General features: G+C 43.9%; 1 protein-coding gene across 1 annotated transcript in view; it reads right to left on the bottom strand.

Moving 5' to 3' along the window:
* Positions 1 to 16542, bottom strand: part of HEPACAM (hepatic and glial cell adhesion molecule) — a 72586-nt gene that overhangs the window by 20276 nt on the left and 35768 nt on the right. Inside the window, exon 3 of the mRNA XM_030538378.1 lies at positions 270 to 551. Within this exon, the coding sequence (XP_030394238.1) occupies positions 270 to 551 (282 nt within the window). The remainder of the gene's footprint in view (positions 1 to 269; positions 552 to 16542) is intronic.

Below are 16542 nucleotides of genomic sequence, written 5' to 3'. Positions count from 1 at the left end.
CTAGTGTGCCGCTGAAGGGCTGGCTTCATATCGGTGCCGAGTGAAGAGGGGTCCCTTTTACACCTATCAGCAAATTTCCACCACAGGTCACAATTGTGCACTGCTTTCCATGGGCATTTCACTGGATTTAAACATGTCCTGCTTGAAACCACCATGTCGTGTTCCCCGTGTGTGCCAGACTGGAGACTTTCTGCAGCATGTGGAATGGACAATGTCACCACACAGACTGTATGCCTTCCCCCACATGTCCGCACTGTCGGAATACTTACTATACACCGTCAGCTTTATTGGGACGCTGCGCCCTCTACTAATGGGGTTTTCTACCAGACAGCTGTAAATGTCATCATCAGACATGAGGACTCTTGTGATGGTGAGCACCTTCTGATCGTGGGAGAGAAGGAGCCGTGAGTCGTTGCTGAGGGGCTTGCCATCCTTCAGCCAGGTGTAGGTGGGCTTTGTGCCATTCTCGTGGGAGCAGTTCAGGGTGAAATACTCACTTAGCTCCAGCACAGTGGATGATGCAAGGACAACATGAGGCTTTGAAATTGGAACTAGAAGGAAAAGAAAATAAAAACACTTCTAATTAACACTACAAAAGAGACTGCCTCTCCCCGCAATTCTACAGCCCCTGCCCCTGCTCCAATATCTTTCCCCATCCCCGGCCTGAGGAGAAACTGGCATAGCCAGTAGCAGAGTCCTGCTCACTCATTGCACTTGACCATTTTGGGGTTCCTTGGGGTTTTCTTTCAGACTCAGTGAGCAAATGCTCTGACTTTGCTGCGGCCTGGCAGGGATTTGTCACAGTGCCAGATGCTAGGGAGGCAGAATGTGGCAGCCCTGACCATAAAACCAACCCCCCAACAATCAACCGGACTGCAACAGAGCCACGAAAGAGTCAGAGGTCTGGCCATGGAGGAGCCCTGAAGAAGAGGGAATCCCCATGTCCTTCAGGCTCAAATCACTGGGCCTTAGCAAACTCTGACTGCAAAGCACTGCTGAGTTTTCCAGCAGTCCTCACACGTCATTATTTGTTTGCACCCAGAGACCACAAAAGAGATTAGGGCCATATTGTGCTGGGTGGTGCATAGATACATACTGGAAGAAACAGCTCCTGCCCCAAAGAGTTTACCCTCTAAATAGACAAAGGGAGGGTCATTCTCTCCCCATTGTACAGATGGGACCTGAACCCAGAGAGATTAAGGGACTTGCCCAAGATCACAGAACTAGGACTGACCACAGAGCTCCAGGGTCCCAGCCCAGCCCAGCCCCTAAACTACAAGGAGGTCCTTCCTCTCCATACAGTTAGCAGGTGTGTTTGTGAGTCTCTCATTTTTTGTTTTTTTTGTTTCTGATTCTGCCCTGAAGCCTACTGTTTGGCCACGGAAATCGGTCCCCAGCTGCTGCTGGATTCTATTCACTGTGCACCAGTGACAGCACAAGTCCCTTGACATGTTAATCGGCCATCTGAAATCCCAGCTCCGCCTACTCAGGGAGAGGTTTCCCCTCCCACACTTGGTGCTGGGAAGAAGTGACATTATGATATTAACCAAACACTGGTCTGTGACAGCCATAGAGGCCCCATGTCACATACCATGGCCCACCCTCCATCAATTGCCCTGTCTGACCTGTTGAGGGACAGAAACAGGAGCTAAGGAAGCTCTCACTAGAGGAGGGCACTGCCACTCCAGAGCGAGAGCACTGTCCTACCTAAGTGGCTGCAGGTCACCTGGCTGTCTCTGTTTTCGCTTGTTCTTAAATGTAGATCAGCTCATATGGGGATCTTGCTAACAACCAGAGCTGGTCAAAATGAATTTCCATTCCGCAGGAAACGTTGACATTTCAAAATTTGTTTTCATTCCAAATTGGACTGAAAAATGTTTTCAAAATTTCCAGAAAAATTTCTGCACAAAATTGTGAATTTTTGTTTAGAATGTTATGTTTTGTTCATGTTTATGTTTTTATCATTATTTTTACATTATTTCATAACATGTCAGTGGTAGTGGCGCATAATGATTCGTGTCAAAGTGAAAAACTATTCCATTCATTATAACACAAACAGGAGACATTTCGGTTGAGAAAAAAGATAAGATGTTTCAATCTGGGCTAAGCGGCAGCGGCCTGTAAGCATCTTAAACATTGATAAAATAAAAATAATCGGCTATTTCAACTGTTATGTCATATTATGGCCTGTGAGTAGTAGTAGGAGTTTATATTATGCACTGCTGCTATGGAAATGAGAAAAACCCATACAATAAAATTGAAAACAAAAGTTTAAAATTCCCTGAAATTAAAAATTTTCAAAATGGAAAAAAAAGATGTTTTCTGTGGTTTTTTTTCAAAATTGACACATTTAACACAAAAAAATATTTGGCAAACCAGCACTACTAGCAACATGCCTATTAATTGTCACAGCAACTGCACCTATATTTCCCCTTCTAAGGTCCACTAAGCACACCCAACCTCAGGCTTCCAGCTCCCCAGCCATCACGGCTCTTGGGCAGAGTCCTGTGCCTCTCTTCCTCCTGAGTGGCATATTTCCAGACTGCACAGTCCCCTGCCTGCATTGTGAGTTCCCCAGCAAGTCACACTGTCTAAGTAGGCCTGCTCTGCCTTCTCCTCAAACAGTGTAATTGCCACAGTTAAGGTAACACATGGCTCTTTCTAAGCAAGCATAGCTATTCTTAAAGTGAAAGCATTATAGAGAAAACATGTTATAAACAGTACAAGAATCTACGCATGTGCTAATAAACTTAGCAGAGATCACCCCACAAGGGCTCAGGCAGGTAAACAGTCCTTCAAATCCTACACCAGGGTTTTTGTGTGGATACAAGCTCCTAACTTCTTTTTCTCAGAACAAGAACACTCATGCAAATCTTAGTGCCTCCTTTATATGATATGGGAATAGCTAATTCATAGACAATGGGTTTCTCCTCCGGGTGTAGTTTCCGAAGGACAGGGTTTTGCAGAATCAGAGGAGTTACATTTGCATACTCCTCCCCATAGAGATTTCTTGGGGAACCCACTGAATTTCAAAAATTCACCTTGTTCCAAATAGTCCTTTGAAGCTCCTAACACTTTTCAGAGTTTTCATTAGTCAGGTCTCCTCTGTGGAGACGTCACACACAATCCCACAATAATATGTGAACATTTGGTGTTTTCCATACAATGAACTCCTAAGATACTTCAATTTATGTCAGTAAGATTTGTCCAGGATATTGCAGGACATTGCTGTCATGCTTATTACTAGACTTCTTTTGGACTGGATATAGGAAACTAAACATTCCTAGAGGCTCTTGTGAACATTAAAATGGGAGGAGTGGTAGATACATTGGAGGGTAGGGATAGGATATAGAGGGACCTAGACAAATTAGAGAATTGGGCCAAAAGAAATCTGATGAGGTTCAACAAGGACAAGTGCACAGTCCTGTACTTAGGAAAGAAGAATTCCATGCACTGCTACAGCTAGGGACCGAATGGCTAGGCAGCAGTTCTGCAGAAAAGGACCTAGGAGTTACAGTGGATGAGAAGCTGGATATGAGTCGACAGTGTGCCCTTGTTGACAAAAAGGCTAACGGCGTTTTGGGCTGTATAAGTAGGGGCATTGCCAGCAGATCGAGGAAAGTGATCATTCCCCTCTATTCGACATTGGTGAGACCTTATCTGGAGTACTGTGTCCAATTTTGGACCCCACACTACAAGAAGGATGTGGAAAAATTGGAAAGAGTCCAATGGAGGGCAACAAAAATGATTAGGGGGTTGGAGCACATGACTTATGAGGAGAGGCTGAGGGAACTGGGATTGTTTAGTCTGCAGAAGAGAAGAATGAGGGGGGATTTGATAGCTGCTTTCAACTACCTGAAAGGCGGTTCCAAAGAGGATGGATCTAGACTGTTCTCAGTGGTACCAGATGACAGAACAAGATGTAACGGTCTCAAGTTGCAGTGGGGGAGGTTTAGGTTGGATATTAGGAAAAACTTTTTCAACAGGAGGTTGGTGAAGCCCTAGAATGGTTTACCTAGGGAGGTGGTGGAATCTCCTTCTGTCATAACATATTTCCCAGATTTGGACCTTAGCGTCCAAAATATGGGTGTTAGCATGAAAACCTCCAAGCTTAGTTACCTGCTTGGACCTGGTAAAGCTGCCACCACCCAAAAAATTAGAGTGTTTTGGGGCACCCTGGTCCCCCCAAAAACCTTCCCTGGGGACCCCAAAGACCAAAATTCCTTGAGTCTTACAACAAAGGGGAATAAACCATCTCCCTTCCCCCTCCTCCCTTCCAGGTGGACCCTCCCTGGGTTCCTGGAGAGATACACAGAAGCAAGCTCCGTGAATCTAAACAGAGGGATTCCACCCTCCCTATTTCCAGTCCTGGAAATAGGTACCGAGAGAGAGAGAGCCAAGCTCTCCCCCCACCCCCCTCCTTCACCCAGAGGGAATGCAAAGTCAGGCTAGTAAATCTAACACACACAGATTTCCCCGACTTCTTCCTCCCACCAATTCCCTGGTGAGCTACAGACTGAATTCCCTGGAGTTCCCCACTAAAGAAAAACTGCAACAGGTCTTAAAAAGAAAGCTTTATGTAAAAAGAAAGAAAAATACATAAAAATGGTCTCTCTGTATTAAGGTGACAAATACAGGGTCAATTGCTTAAAAGAAATATGAATAATCAGCCTTATTAAAAAAGAACACAATTTAACACATTCCAGCAACTACACACATGTAAGTACAAAAGAAAACAATATAAACCTATGTCTATTCTTTTTGTACTTACAACTGGGAAACAGAAGATTAGAAAGCAGGAGGCAGAAAAATCCTTCCCATAGCCGAGAGGGACAGACACAAGACCAGAACAAAGGACTCACACACGAACTTCCCTCCACCCAGATTTGAAAAAGTCTTGTTTCCTGATTGGTCCTCTGGTCAGGTGTTTCAGGTTACTTTTTTCCAGGTGAAGGAGACATTAACCCTTAGCTATATGTTTATGACACCTTCCTTAGAGGTTTTTAAGGTCAGGCTTGACAAAGCCCTGGCTGGGATGATTTAGTTGGGAATTGGTCCTGCTTTGAGCAGGGGGATGGACTAGATGACCTCCTGAGGTCCCTTCCAACTCTGATATTCTATGATCAGTACTGAGACTATCAATAGCACTTCGTATACCCATTCAAAACAGCAGCTTTCCATAGTCTGATCAGGTGCTATTCTGGCCCCACTGAAGTCAATGGGAGTTCTGAGGTCATTGAGGCCAGGATTTCACCCATATGACCCAATGGAGAACAATGGGACTCAGCAGGAAGCCTTGCACTTGGTAGCGTTTGCAGTTGTTCTGACTCTAGTTGCCTAGCTGTCACCATCTTCAAGAAATAAGGTCATGCTTTTCGGTGCTCTGGAGTTGCTAGGTCCTTTGTCTTTGGCATTTCTGAAGTAGTAAACTAGAAATCTAAACAAATGTTGAATAACAGAGCTCCACAACCTGCAGGCAAACAACACATTCGAGCAGTGTTGCACAGAGCTGTCTGTGCATTAGTGTTCTGTACAGGGCCGGGAACATCACCAAACAATTAAATCTAACAAGGGTTGCTAAGGATGCTTAGCAAATGAGAAGGATGAATAATGAAAAGCACTTTGCGTTTTTAGTGTAACACATGCTAAGGCAGGAAGCCTGTTCTGCTGCAAAGCCAAACAGCTACTCCATAAGAACATATGAATGGCCATACTGGGTCATATCTAGCCCAGTCTCCTGTCTTCCAACAGTGACCAATGCCAGGTGCCCCAGAGGGAATGAACAGAACAGGGAATCATCAAGTGATCTGTCACCTATTCTCAGCTTCTGGTGAACAGAGGCTAGGGACACTATTCCTGCCTATCCTGGCTAATAGCCACTGATGGACCCATCTTCCATGAACTTATCTAGTTCTTCTTTTAACCCTGTTATAGTCTTGGCCTTCACAACATCCTCTGGCAAAGAGTTCCACAGATTGACTGTGTGTTGCATGAAGAAATACTTCCCTTTGTTTGTTTAAAACCTGTTGCCTATTAATTCATTTGGTGACCCCCTAGCTCTTGTATCATGTGGAGTATATAACACGTCCTTATTTACTTTCTCTGCACCAGTCATGATTTTATAGACCTCTGACATATCCCCCCACCAATCATCTCTTTTCCAAGCTGAAAAGTCCCAGTTTTATTAATCTCCCCTCATATGGAAGCTGTTCCATAACCCTAATCATTTTTGTTGCCGTTTTCTGAACCCTTTCCAATTCCAATTTTTTTTTTGAGATGGGGCGACCACACCTGCATGCAGTATTCAAGATGTGGGTGTACCATGAACTTATATAGAGGCAATATGAAATTTTCTGTCGTCTTAGCTATCCCTTGCTTAATGATTCCCAACATTCTGTTCGCTTTTTTAACTGCCGCTGCACATTGCGTGGATGTTTTCAGAGAACTATCCACAATGTCTCCAAGATCTCTTTCTTGAGTGGTAACGGCTAATTTAGACCCCATCATTTTATATGTATAATTGGGATTATGTTTTTCAGTGTGCATTACTTTGCATTTATCAACAGTGAATTTCATCTGCACTTTTGTTGCCCAGTCACCCAGTTTTGAGAGGTCCTTTTGTAGCTCTTTGCAGTCTGCCTGGGACTCAACTATCTTGAGTAGTTTTGTGTCATCTTCAAATTTTGTCACCTCGCTGTTTACCCCTTTTTCCAGATCATTTATGAATACGTTGACTAGGAATGGCCCCAGTACAGACCTCTGGGAGCACCACTATTTAGTTTTCCCATTCTGAAAACTGTCCATTTATTCCAGCTTTGTTTCCTATCTTATAACCAGTTACCAATCCATGAGAGGACCTCCTTTCTCTCTGTCTCTCTCCCCTTCTCCTCTCTGTAACCTTCTTTCTGCACACCTCTGTGAAGGATTCTTTCTGTGTTCCTCTTCTCTCTCTAAAGCACTGGGTGAATCCTCTCTACAGTAGAGCCCTGCAGCCTGACCCAAACCTGAGACAACCCGGTACGAGTGTCAGGGCTGGGTCAGGTCAGGTGGGAAAACAACCAGACCCTCTCTGGCTCAGGTCAGTTGGGCTCTCCCTCCTCCTGCTGCCTGTGGGGTTGGTGTGAGAGTGGCTGCATGCCCCAGTCCTGCCAGCCACCATCTTACTGCGCCCTGTGTACAGCAGCCTGGAGCAAGTCACAGCACCTCTCCCTCTGCAGCACACAAAGTGGGGCAACTGCAAAAGATGGCAGGAGCAGGGCATGCACCCCTGGTGCACCGAGGAGGAGAGACACCCTAACGAGATGGCAGTGCCAAGTCAGATCATGTTGGGTCAGGTTGTAAAATGACTTGACTCTCTTGGGTCAAGTTAGGTGGACTTGGGTCCAAGTCTGACCTGAAAGTTAGACTCAAGCAGACCTCTACTATAGAGGGCCTGGGATCAAGGACTGCCTCTGGACAGGGCAGTATGCAAGCACTGGCCACAAAGCTAGCAGCTAATGCACAGCTCAGAGAGATGGGACACCATGGGCCAGGAAATATCTCCAAACCAAAACCACACTGCTTTCCCCGCGTGAGCTGTGGGAAAACCTCCAGCTCCAATGAGGCCGAGTATTCTGTAACACTCTGAGTACCGATACGGAGCCAAGCAGCATTTGCCCTTCACTCTGGGGGCAGCATTACTGAGGAGCTATAAATACAAAGACAAAGGCTTGAGTAAGGATTGTGTGATATGGACTAAAAACTGGTGGAAGGCTCATAAACAAAGGGGAATGAGAAATGATAGGGCAATGCTTTCAGCTGGGAGTAGGGAGCAGTGTTAGGCTCAGCTTATCTAACAGCTTTGTTAATGGAGTAACAGCATGTTAATGGCCCAGAAAGGTGACAACAGATTAGGGGCAGTTGTGAGGACAAAGCAATTCAAGAAAGGCTAAAAACATGATATTCTATGGGAGGGGGGTGGGGGAGAATCCAGAGATGATTGATATTGATGAACAGAGGCCTGACAGGTGTGAGTGAAAGATCGGGCCAAACTCATGCTTGTTGTAACTCCAATGAAATCAGGGATAGATTTGGCTTGATGTGCATAGTTTACCTAAACAATGACTAAAAGTAGGGAGACAGGGACATAATGGGTAATAGTATTTAGGGTGATGTGTGAAAGCAAACTAGGAATAATGGGACTGAGCAAAAAACGTAGCATGAATAGCACATAACAATTCCTGGGCGGGAGATGCATCAGGGTGCGGAATGACCTCTTGGGGAAAAGGTAGAAGCTCCATTGCTTGGGACTCTTCAAATTAGACAAGACAGAATAATAGAAACTCTAGGGGACAACACAGCACACTCCAGGGAATTGATTTGTAGAGCACCTAGCAAAACGGGCCCCGCGGCTGGCTGGCCCTTCGGCATTACCCTAATAAACATGATTGACACTAATAATAGTAGTATGAATTTTTCTATCCCTCACTCCTCTGACTCTCTGACAGGGTGCCCAGCATGATACCTGCATTGCTTATAACACCCTCAGCCCCAGCCATTCATGTACATAGGCAAGTGTGTCATCTGCTAACTGTGGTGATCTTAAATGTAGATCTCTGCAAATTCCTAGATATCTGCAGATATCCACATCCGCGGATGCAAATATCCATGGATCATTTTTGTGGATTGCAGATCGGACATGGATACAAATTTTGTATCTGCGCAGGGCTCTACTTGGAATCATAGACTTTAACGTCGGAAGGGACAATTATGATTGTCTAGTCTGTCCTCCTGCACAATGCAGGCCACAGAATCTCACCCACCCATTCCTGTAACAAATTTCTGACCTGTGTCTGAGCCATTGAAGTCCTCAAATCATGATTTAAAGACTTCAGGGTGCAAAGAATCCTCCAGCAAGTGACCCGTGCTGCAGAGGAAGGTGAAAACCCCCCAGGGCCTCTGCCAATCTGCCCTGGGAGAACATTCCTTCCCAACCCCAAATATGGTGATCAGATAAACCCTGAGCATGTGGGCAAGACTCACCAGCAAGTACCCAGGAAAGAATTCTCTGTAGTAACTCAGATCCCACCCCATCTAACATCCCATTACAAGCCATTGGGCATATTTACCACTAATAGTCAAAGATAGCCTAATTAAGTGATCCCATCATACCATCCCCTCCATAAACGTATCAAGCTGAGTCTTGAAGCCAGATATGTCTTTTGCCTCCACGACTCCCCTTGGAAGGCTGTTCCGGAACTTCACTCTTCTGATGGTTAGAAACCTTTGTCTAATTTCAAGTCTAAAGTTCCTGATGGCCAGTTTATACCCCTTTGTTCTTGTGTCTACATTGGTACTGAGCTTAAATAATTCCTCTCCCTCCCTGATATTTATCCCTCTGATGTATTTATACAGAGCAATCATATCTCCCCTCAGCCTTCTTTTGGTTAGGCTAAACAAGCCAAACTCTTTGAGTCTCCTTTCATAAGACAGGTTTTCCATTCCTCGGACCATCCCTTCTCTGTACCTGTTCCAGTTTGAATTCATCCTTCTTAAACATGGGAGACTGGACTGCACACAGTATTCCAGATGAGATCTCATCAGTGCCTTGTATAATGGTACTAACACCTCCTTATCTTTACTGGCAATACGTCGCCTGATGCATCCTAAAACCGCATTAGCTTTTTTAATGGCCATATCACATTGGCGGCTCATAGTCATCCTATGATCAACCAATACTCCAAGGCCCTTCTCCTCCTGTTACTTCCAACTGATGCATCCCCAATTTATAACCAAAATTCTTGTTATTAATCCCTAAATGCATGACCTTGCACTTTTCACTATTAAATTTCATCCTATTGCTTTTACTCCAGTTTACAAGGTCATCCAAATCATCCTGTATGATAGCCCAGTCCTTCTTTGTATTGGCAATACCTCCTAGCTTTGTGTCATCCACAAACTTTATTAGCACATTCCCACTTTTTGTGCCAAGGTCAGTAATAAAACGATTACACAAGATTGGTCCCAAAACCGAGCTCTGAGGAACTCCACTAGTAACCTCCCTCCAGCCTGACAGTTCACCTTTCAGTTTGATCCATTGTAGTCTCCCCTTTAAACAGTTCCTTATCTATCTTTCTATTTTCATATTGATCCTCATCTTTTCCAATTTAGCTAATAATTCTCCATCTGAAACCATATCAAATGCCTTACTGAAATCGAGGTAAATTAGATGCACTGCATTTCATTTGTCTAAAAAATCTGTTACCTTCTCAAAGAAGGAGATCAGGTTGGTTTGGCACGGTCTGCCTTTTGTAGAACCATGTTGTATTTTGTCCCAATTACCATTGACCTCAATGTCCTTAACTACTTTCTCCTTCAAAATTTTCCCAAGACCTTGCATACTACAGGTGTCAAACTAACAGGCCTGTAGTTACCCAGATTACTTTTTTTCCCTTTCTTAAAGATAGGAACTATGTTAGCAATTCTCCAGTCATGCGGCACAACCAGAGTTTACAGATTCATGAAAAATTCTTGCTAATGGGCTTGCAATTTCATGTGCCAGTTCCTTTAATATTTTTGGATGAAGGTTATCTGGGCCCCTTGATTCAGTCCCATTAAGCTGTTCGAGTCTGGCTTCTACCTCGAATGTGGTAATATATATTTCCATTTGTCATCCTACCACTGTCCCTAAGCTCCTCATTAAAGACTGAGGCAAAGTATTTGTTTAGATATTGGGCCATGCCTAGATTATCCTTAACCTCCACTCCATCCTCAGTGTTTAGCAGTCCCACTTCTTCTTTCTTTGTTTTCTTCTTATTTATATGGCTATAGAACCTTTTACTACTTACATGAACTGGGTAGGAAGGAGAATAGTGAGGTGATAAAATTTACCAATGACAAAGTTATTTATTTAGCCCTGTCTACACTAGACATTTAACTGGGATTGTAACCAACCAAGAGCATTGCTGGCTCTACACATCAGATAGCATTTGTACTCCTCAGTCCTCCAGCAGCACACACTCTCACTCTCAGCTCCTTGCACGCCCCTCACTAACTGAAGTGAGGTCCCTTTTAAACCAGGTGTCCCCTGATCAGCCTGCCTGTCTTAATTGATTCTAGCAGCTTCTTAATTGGCTCCAGATGTCTTAATTAGCCTGCCTTAATTGGTTCCAGCAAGTTCCTGATTGTTCTGGAACCACCCCTGTAACCCTACCCAGGGGAAAGGGACCTGCTTAATTTGGGGCTTATACATCTGCCTTCTATCACTCTCCTGTAGCCATCTGACCCAACCCTGCCACAATACAGACATGAGTTCAATCCATTTAGGTGCAGATACATAGCAGAAATGATGAGGAGGCCGTGGGCACCTTAAAGACTAACAGATTTTTTTGGGAATAAACTTTTGTGGGTAAAAAACTCACTTCTTCAGATGCATGGAGTGAAAATTACAGATGCAGGCATAAATATCCTGACACGTGAAGAGAACGGAATTACCTTTTAAGTGGAGAATCAGTGTTAACAAGGCCAATTCAGTCAGGCTGGTTGTGGTTCACTCCCAATAATTGATGAGGAAGTGTCAATACCAAGAGAGGGAAAATTGCTTTTGTAGTGAATCAGCCACTCCCAGTCCCTATTCAAGCCCAAATTAATGGTGTTAAATTTGCAAATGCATTGTAGCTCTGCAGTTTCTCTTTGGTGTCTGTTTTTGAAGCTTTTTGTTGAAGGGTGTCTACTTTTAAATCTGTTATTGAATGTCCAGGGAGATTGAAGTATCAGAGGGGTAGCCGTGTTAGTCTGGATCTATAAAAGCAGCAAAGAGTCTTGTGGCACCTTATAGACTAACAGACGTTTTGGAGCATGAGCTTTCGTGAGTGAATACCCACTTCGTCAGATGCATGTGAGATTGAAGTGTTCTGCTGGCTTTTGTATGTTACCATTCCTGATGTCTGATCTGTGTCCATTTATTCGTTTACACTGAGACTGTCTGGTTTGGCCAATGTACATGGCAGAGGGCATTGTTGGCATGTGATGACATATATCACATTAGTAGATGTGCAGATGAGTAAGCCCCTGATGGTGCAGCTCATGTGGTTAGGTCCTCTGATGATGTCACTAGAGTAGATATGGGGATAGAGTAAACAATGGGGTTTGTTACAGGGATTGGACATAAAGCTGGTGGAGATTCCAATATTTAGATTTACCAAGACATCATAAAGCAGTTTCTTTATTACCTTGCTGGTTACTCAGAAGTCCAAACAACAGTTCCCTTGTTGTTTTTGTGGACACAGACTAACACGGCTACCCCTCTGATACATAGCAGAGATGGTGAGTTTCATAGCTGCAAAGAGCTCTTTCAGAAATAGTTCTGAAGTTATAATCCAACGTCCAAATATTATATTCAGGGCATTCCAGTGTAACTGGGACCTCAGTCTTGCGACTCAAACTTTCCCTGATGAAGCCTAAACAGATCTGCAATGACAGAATCAGGACCCACAGATCTTTTACATAATGTCATGTCTTTTGACAAGTTGGGAGTTCAAAAGATAATTAGAATGACTTAAAAGGAGTTCCATCACCGGTACTTAGCTATACGAATTAACATAAGGCCATTTGTTTGAAGTGTACTGTGAATGATGGAGGAACAAAGAGAGATGAATACCAAGATATCCCATGTTTACAATTCATTTAAGTCATAGGATGTTCTTTTGACCTCTGAATTATCAGAATACAGCATAGACGGACTGTTGATTACATTGTTAACCCTACTCATACAGAATGTAAATACACATACATGATCCCTCCACATGTCTTTTGAGGGTTATTTATTTGCAGGATGGTTAACGCTTTCTAGCCATGCATCACACCTTTACAGTGGACAGATTGGAAGCAGTAGTTTGCAAGATTTCAGTTTGCTACAAAACTATTAGGAAACTGAAGGTTTACAGGTATGCTCTTTAATTTATGGTATGGGGAAGTAGCTTGGGGGGAGGAATCTCTCAGTGGTTTGAGTACTAGCCTGCTAAACCCAGGGTTGTGAGTTCAACCCTTGAGGGGGGCCATTTGGGGATTTAGTTGGGGATTGGGCCTGCTTTGAGCAGGGGGTTGGACTTAGATGACCTCCTAAGGTCCCTTCCAACCCTGGTATTCTATGATCTTCAAATCCTTTCACTTTACTGAAGACAGTCACAAAGATGAGTATGAAAAGGCTTTGGCTGTGTTCAATGTATACTTTATACAGCATGTTTTCACCAGAGAATTCAAAAACCAGGATAAAATGTTGAATGTTTTATAAGAGCCCCATATGCATTGGCTGAAAACTGGGATTTCAGAACTGCAAATATGAAAATATCAGAAACAGGCTGGATATTTAGTTAACAGATACAAATATTTCACAGCAGCTACACTTAAAAACAGACTTAAGCCAACACACAGCTATTCAAACAGTAAAGCAGTCTGAGTTGGTGAGATAGCAAAACCAAGAGCCACTTGCCCATACTTGAAAAACAAGAAACTAGCTTAGAAGCAGTCAACAGAACCAGCAAGAGCGCTGCCATAAGACCCCTGGGGCAAGGAGAAATCATTCCTAGGCTGAGAGGGATGAATTCCAGTCAGACACCAAAGCCTTGCAGCCTAAATGCACAATATGTGGAAAAAAATCATATCCCAAGAGATGATGCACATCCACCCAAAGGCACAAGGTATAATAAATGCACAAAGTATGGACATTTTGCAGTTGTTTGCTGAACCAAAGCAATCGGGGAATTGACTTATATTACAGACAGACAGACAGACAGACAATCAAGAGCCATTGTTTCTGGGATCTATCACATGTGATGACACAGAGTGTGCCTGGAGAATGACACTGAATATGCATGGAAAGACTATTGACTTTAAAACACAGACTCAGGAGCAGACCTCTCAGAAGGGACTTAACATAACCTTCAACATCTCCAGAGCTGAAGTCACCTGACACAGCTCTGACTAGCCCTGGAGTTATTCTGAATCACATGGGCCAGTTCACCACAGAAGCAATTTAAAAAGACAAAAGCTTTGCATTCAGAGTGCTGAACAAAGGATCAAAGATCAGCAACATTCTCAGCAGCAACGTGGCAGCTGCGATGGATCTAGTGAGAAAGGTGGAAGAACTCAGAGAATTTGGTGAAATTGGACTTTTGAAAGGAGATTCAGAACAAATAAACTTAAGAATAATGCTGAACTATACAATGTACAAAAACCTCTACCAGACAGACTATCTGCAGATTTATACAAATCCAGAGGTCATCATTACCTGTTTTTCCAGGTATATAGCAATAATGTACTCAAAAAAGACATAACATATCACCGTAAAAAAAAGGAGTAATAATTGTGGCACCTTAGAGACTAGGAAATTTAATGGGCATAAGCTTTTGTGGGCTAAAACTCACTTCATCAAATGCAGAGAGTGGAAAATACGGTAAACAGGTATAAATATACAGCACATGAAAAGATGGGAGTTGCCTTACCAAGTGGGGGGGGTCAGTGCTAATGAGACAATTCAAACATACGTCGCAGTGTTATCAAGAAACTGAAGTGCACTTTTGGTCACTTCAGTATTCCAGAACATCTAGTGATGGACAACGGACCATAATTCATTGCAGCAGAATTTAAGTAATTCAGAAGGAAATATGATTTTGATTGTATTACTAGCAGCCCACATTATTCACAAGCAAATGGAGAGGCTGACAGAGGTGTACAGAGAGCCAAGAAAATCCTAGAGCAGGAAGACCCACTCCTTGCTTTTCTGACACCAATAGCAGCTACTGGATATAGTTCAGCAAATGGGAAGGCAACTCGGAAATACTGTTCTAACTCTGGAAAAGAATCTGTCTCCAAAATGGCCAGACATGAAGAGAGTAGCCAAACTGGATGAAAAGCAAAAAGAGCTTGCAAACACTTTTGCAACAGAGGACACTCAGAACTGTTGGGTCTAGAACCTGATGATTGTGTTCATGTCAAACTAGATGGAAAAAAAAAGGATGGATAGCTTCTGCTGTCATGAAGAAAAATAATTCAGTGCCCAGATAATATGTGAGCAAGACCGACAGTGGAGAGTTGGAAAGTTCAGCAGAAACCATCAATATCTCCAGTTTGTTCCTTAGAAAGAACAATCAACAGAGCAAATTCTACAGATGGTGGATGCAGAACAAGGAAAAGACTCAAGGATTCCAAACCAACCACAGCCAGTCATTAACTAGTAGACCGCCAGACGACCAAGTTGTTATGCATTCAAGGCAAATAATTAGAAAACCCGTATGGTTCAGCAACACTTAGACTGATCTGTATTGAACTTCAAAGATAGAATGATAGTATAAATATTGTAAATGGTAGGAATGTAGAACTTAAAGAGGGAGATGCAATGGAATACTAAACTGTATCAGAGAAACAAGGTGGGTGAGGTAATATCTTTTATTGGACCAACTTCTACTGGTGAAAGAGACAAGCTTTTGAGCTTATACTGAGCTCTTCTTCAGGTCCAGAAAAGGTGTTCAGAGGGTCACAGCTCATTGCAAGGTGGAACAGATTGTTTAGCATAAGGAGTAAACATGTTCTAAGAAACTGTTGAAGTTGAAGTGAGCAGTTAATATCTCTGCAGTCGAAGGACAACGGAGGGTTAGTGAGTCAGTAAGGGAAGGGCCTGTCTTTTTGTTATGTGTGTATAAACCCAAGCATAAGGGGCCCCGACCCCTTGATGGAGCCCCAAGGTGTTAATGAAATCACGTAATAAATAATAGCAACGGTCCAGGATGTTGAGGGCTGGACCTTTATGGGGTTCCCCTACCAGCTCTTTTAATGTGTCTCAAATCTGAGGTGCAACAACCCTTGCTAATCCAACTCTGTGCTCCATACACAGCTCTGCCAGTGAGTCTGTTATCCAGTCCCTGGGACCCCCACTGCACAGCTCTTACCAACATATCCACACTCCTCACCCCTGGCCTGCAGAACCCCACAGTGTTCCAATGAAGGGTCCTACCCAGCCTATAGGATTAGAGAGCTGGCATTCTAAAGTGTACTCGTTTGCAGAAGTTTGGAAATTATCTCCAGTGCCGGGATAGGTGACAAACACTTGGAATAATGTGCAGTGCTAGATAGCTAGGCGGTTTGCTGAAATGTGTCTCACATTTTCCTGCCCTCCTCCTTCCGTGACTGAAGCTTTGCTGGTACCTAAGGGCCGCTCCTTCACTTGGACTGAGTCTGCAGGCAGCACCGGCTCCAGGCACCAGTGCAGCAAGCAGGTGCTTGGGGTGGCCAATGAGAAGGGGCGGCATGTCCGGCTCTTTGGCGGCGGGTTTCTCAGTCCCTCTCTGAGGGAAGGACCTCCCACCAAACTGCTGCTGAAGAATGAAGCGATGAGGTAGAGCAGCTGCTGAGTGCTGCCGATCGTGATTGCGGTTTGTTTGTTCCCTCCCCCCCCCCGCCGCTTGGGGCAGCAAAAACCCTGGAGCCGGCCCTGTCTGCATGATCAACTGGGAAAGTGAATCATCCATATTCTATTTGGAAACCACATGCCTGAGGACAAACCCCGAA

The sequence above is a fragment of the Gopherus evgoodei genome, chromosome 19 (genome assembly GCF_007399415.2).
Source record: "Gopherus evgoodei ecotype Sinaloan lineage chromosome 19, rGopEvg1_v1.p, whole genome shotgun sequence".
Taxonomy (NCBI): domain Eukaryota; kingdom Metazoa; phylum Chordata; order Testudines; family Testudinidae; genus Gopherus; species Gopherus evgoodei.
Note: the sequence above shows the minus strand (reverse complement) of the source record. Positions and strands in the feature narration are given on the sequence as shown.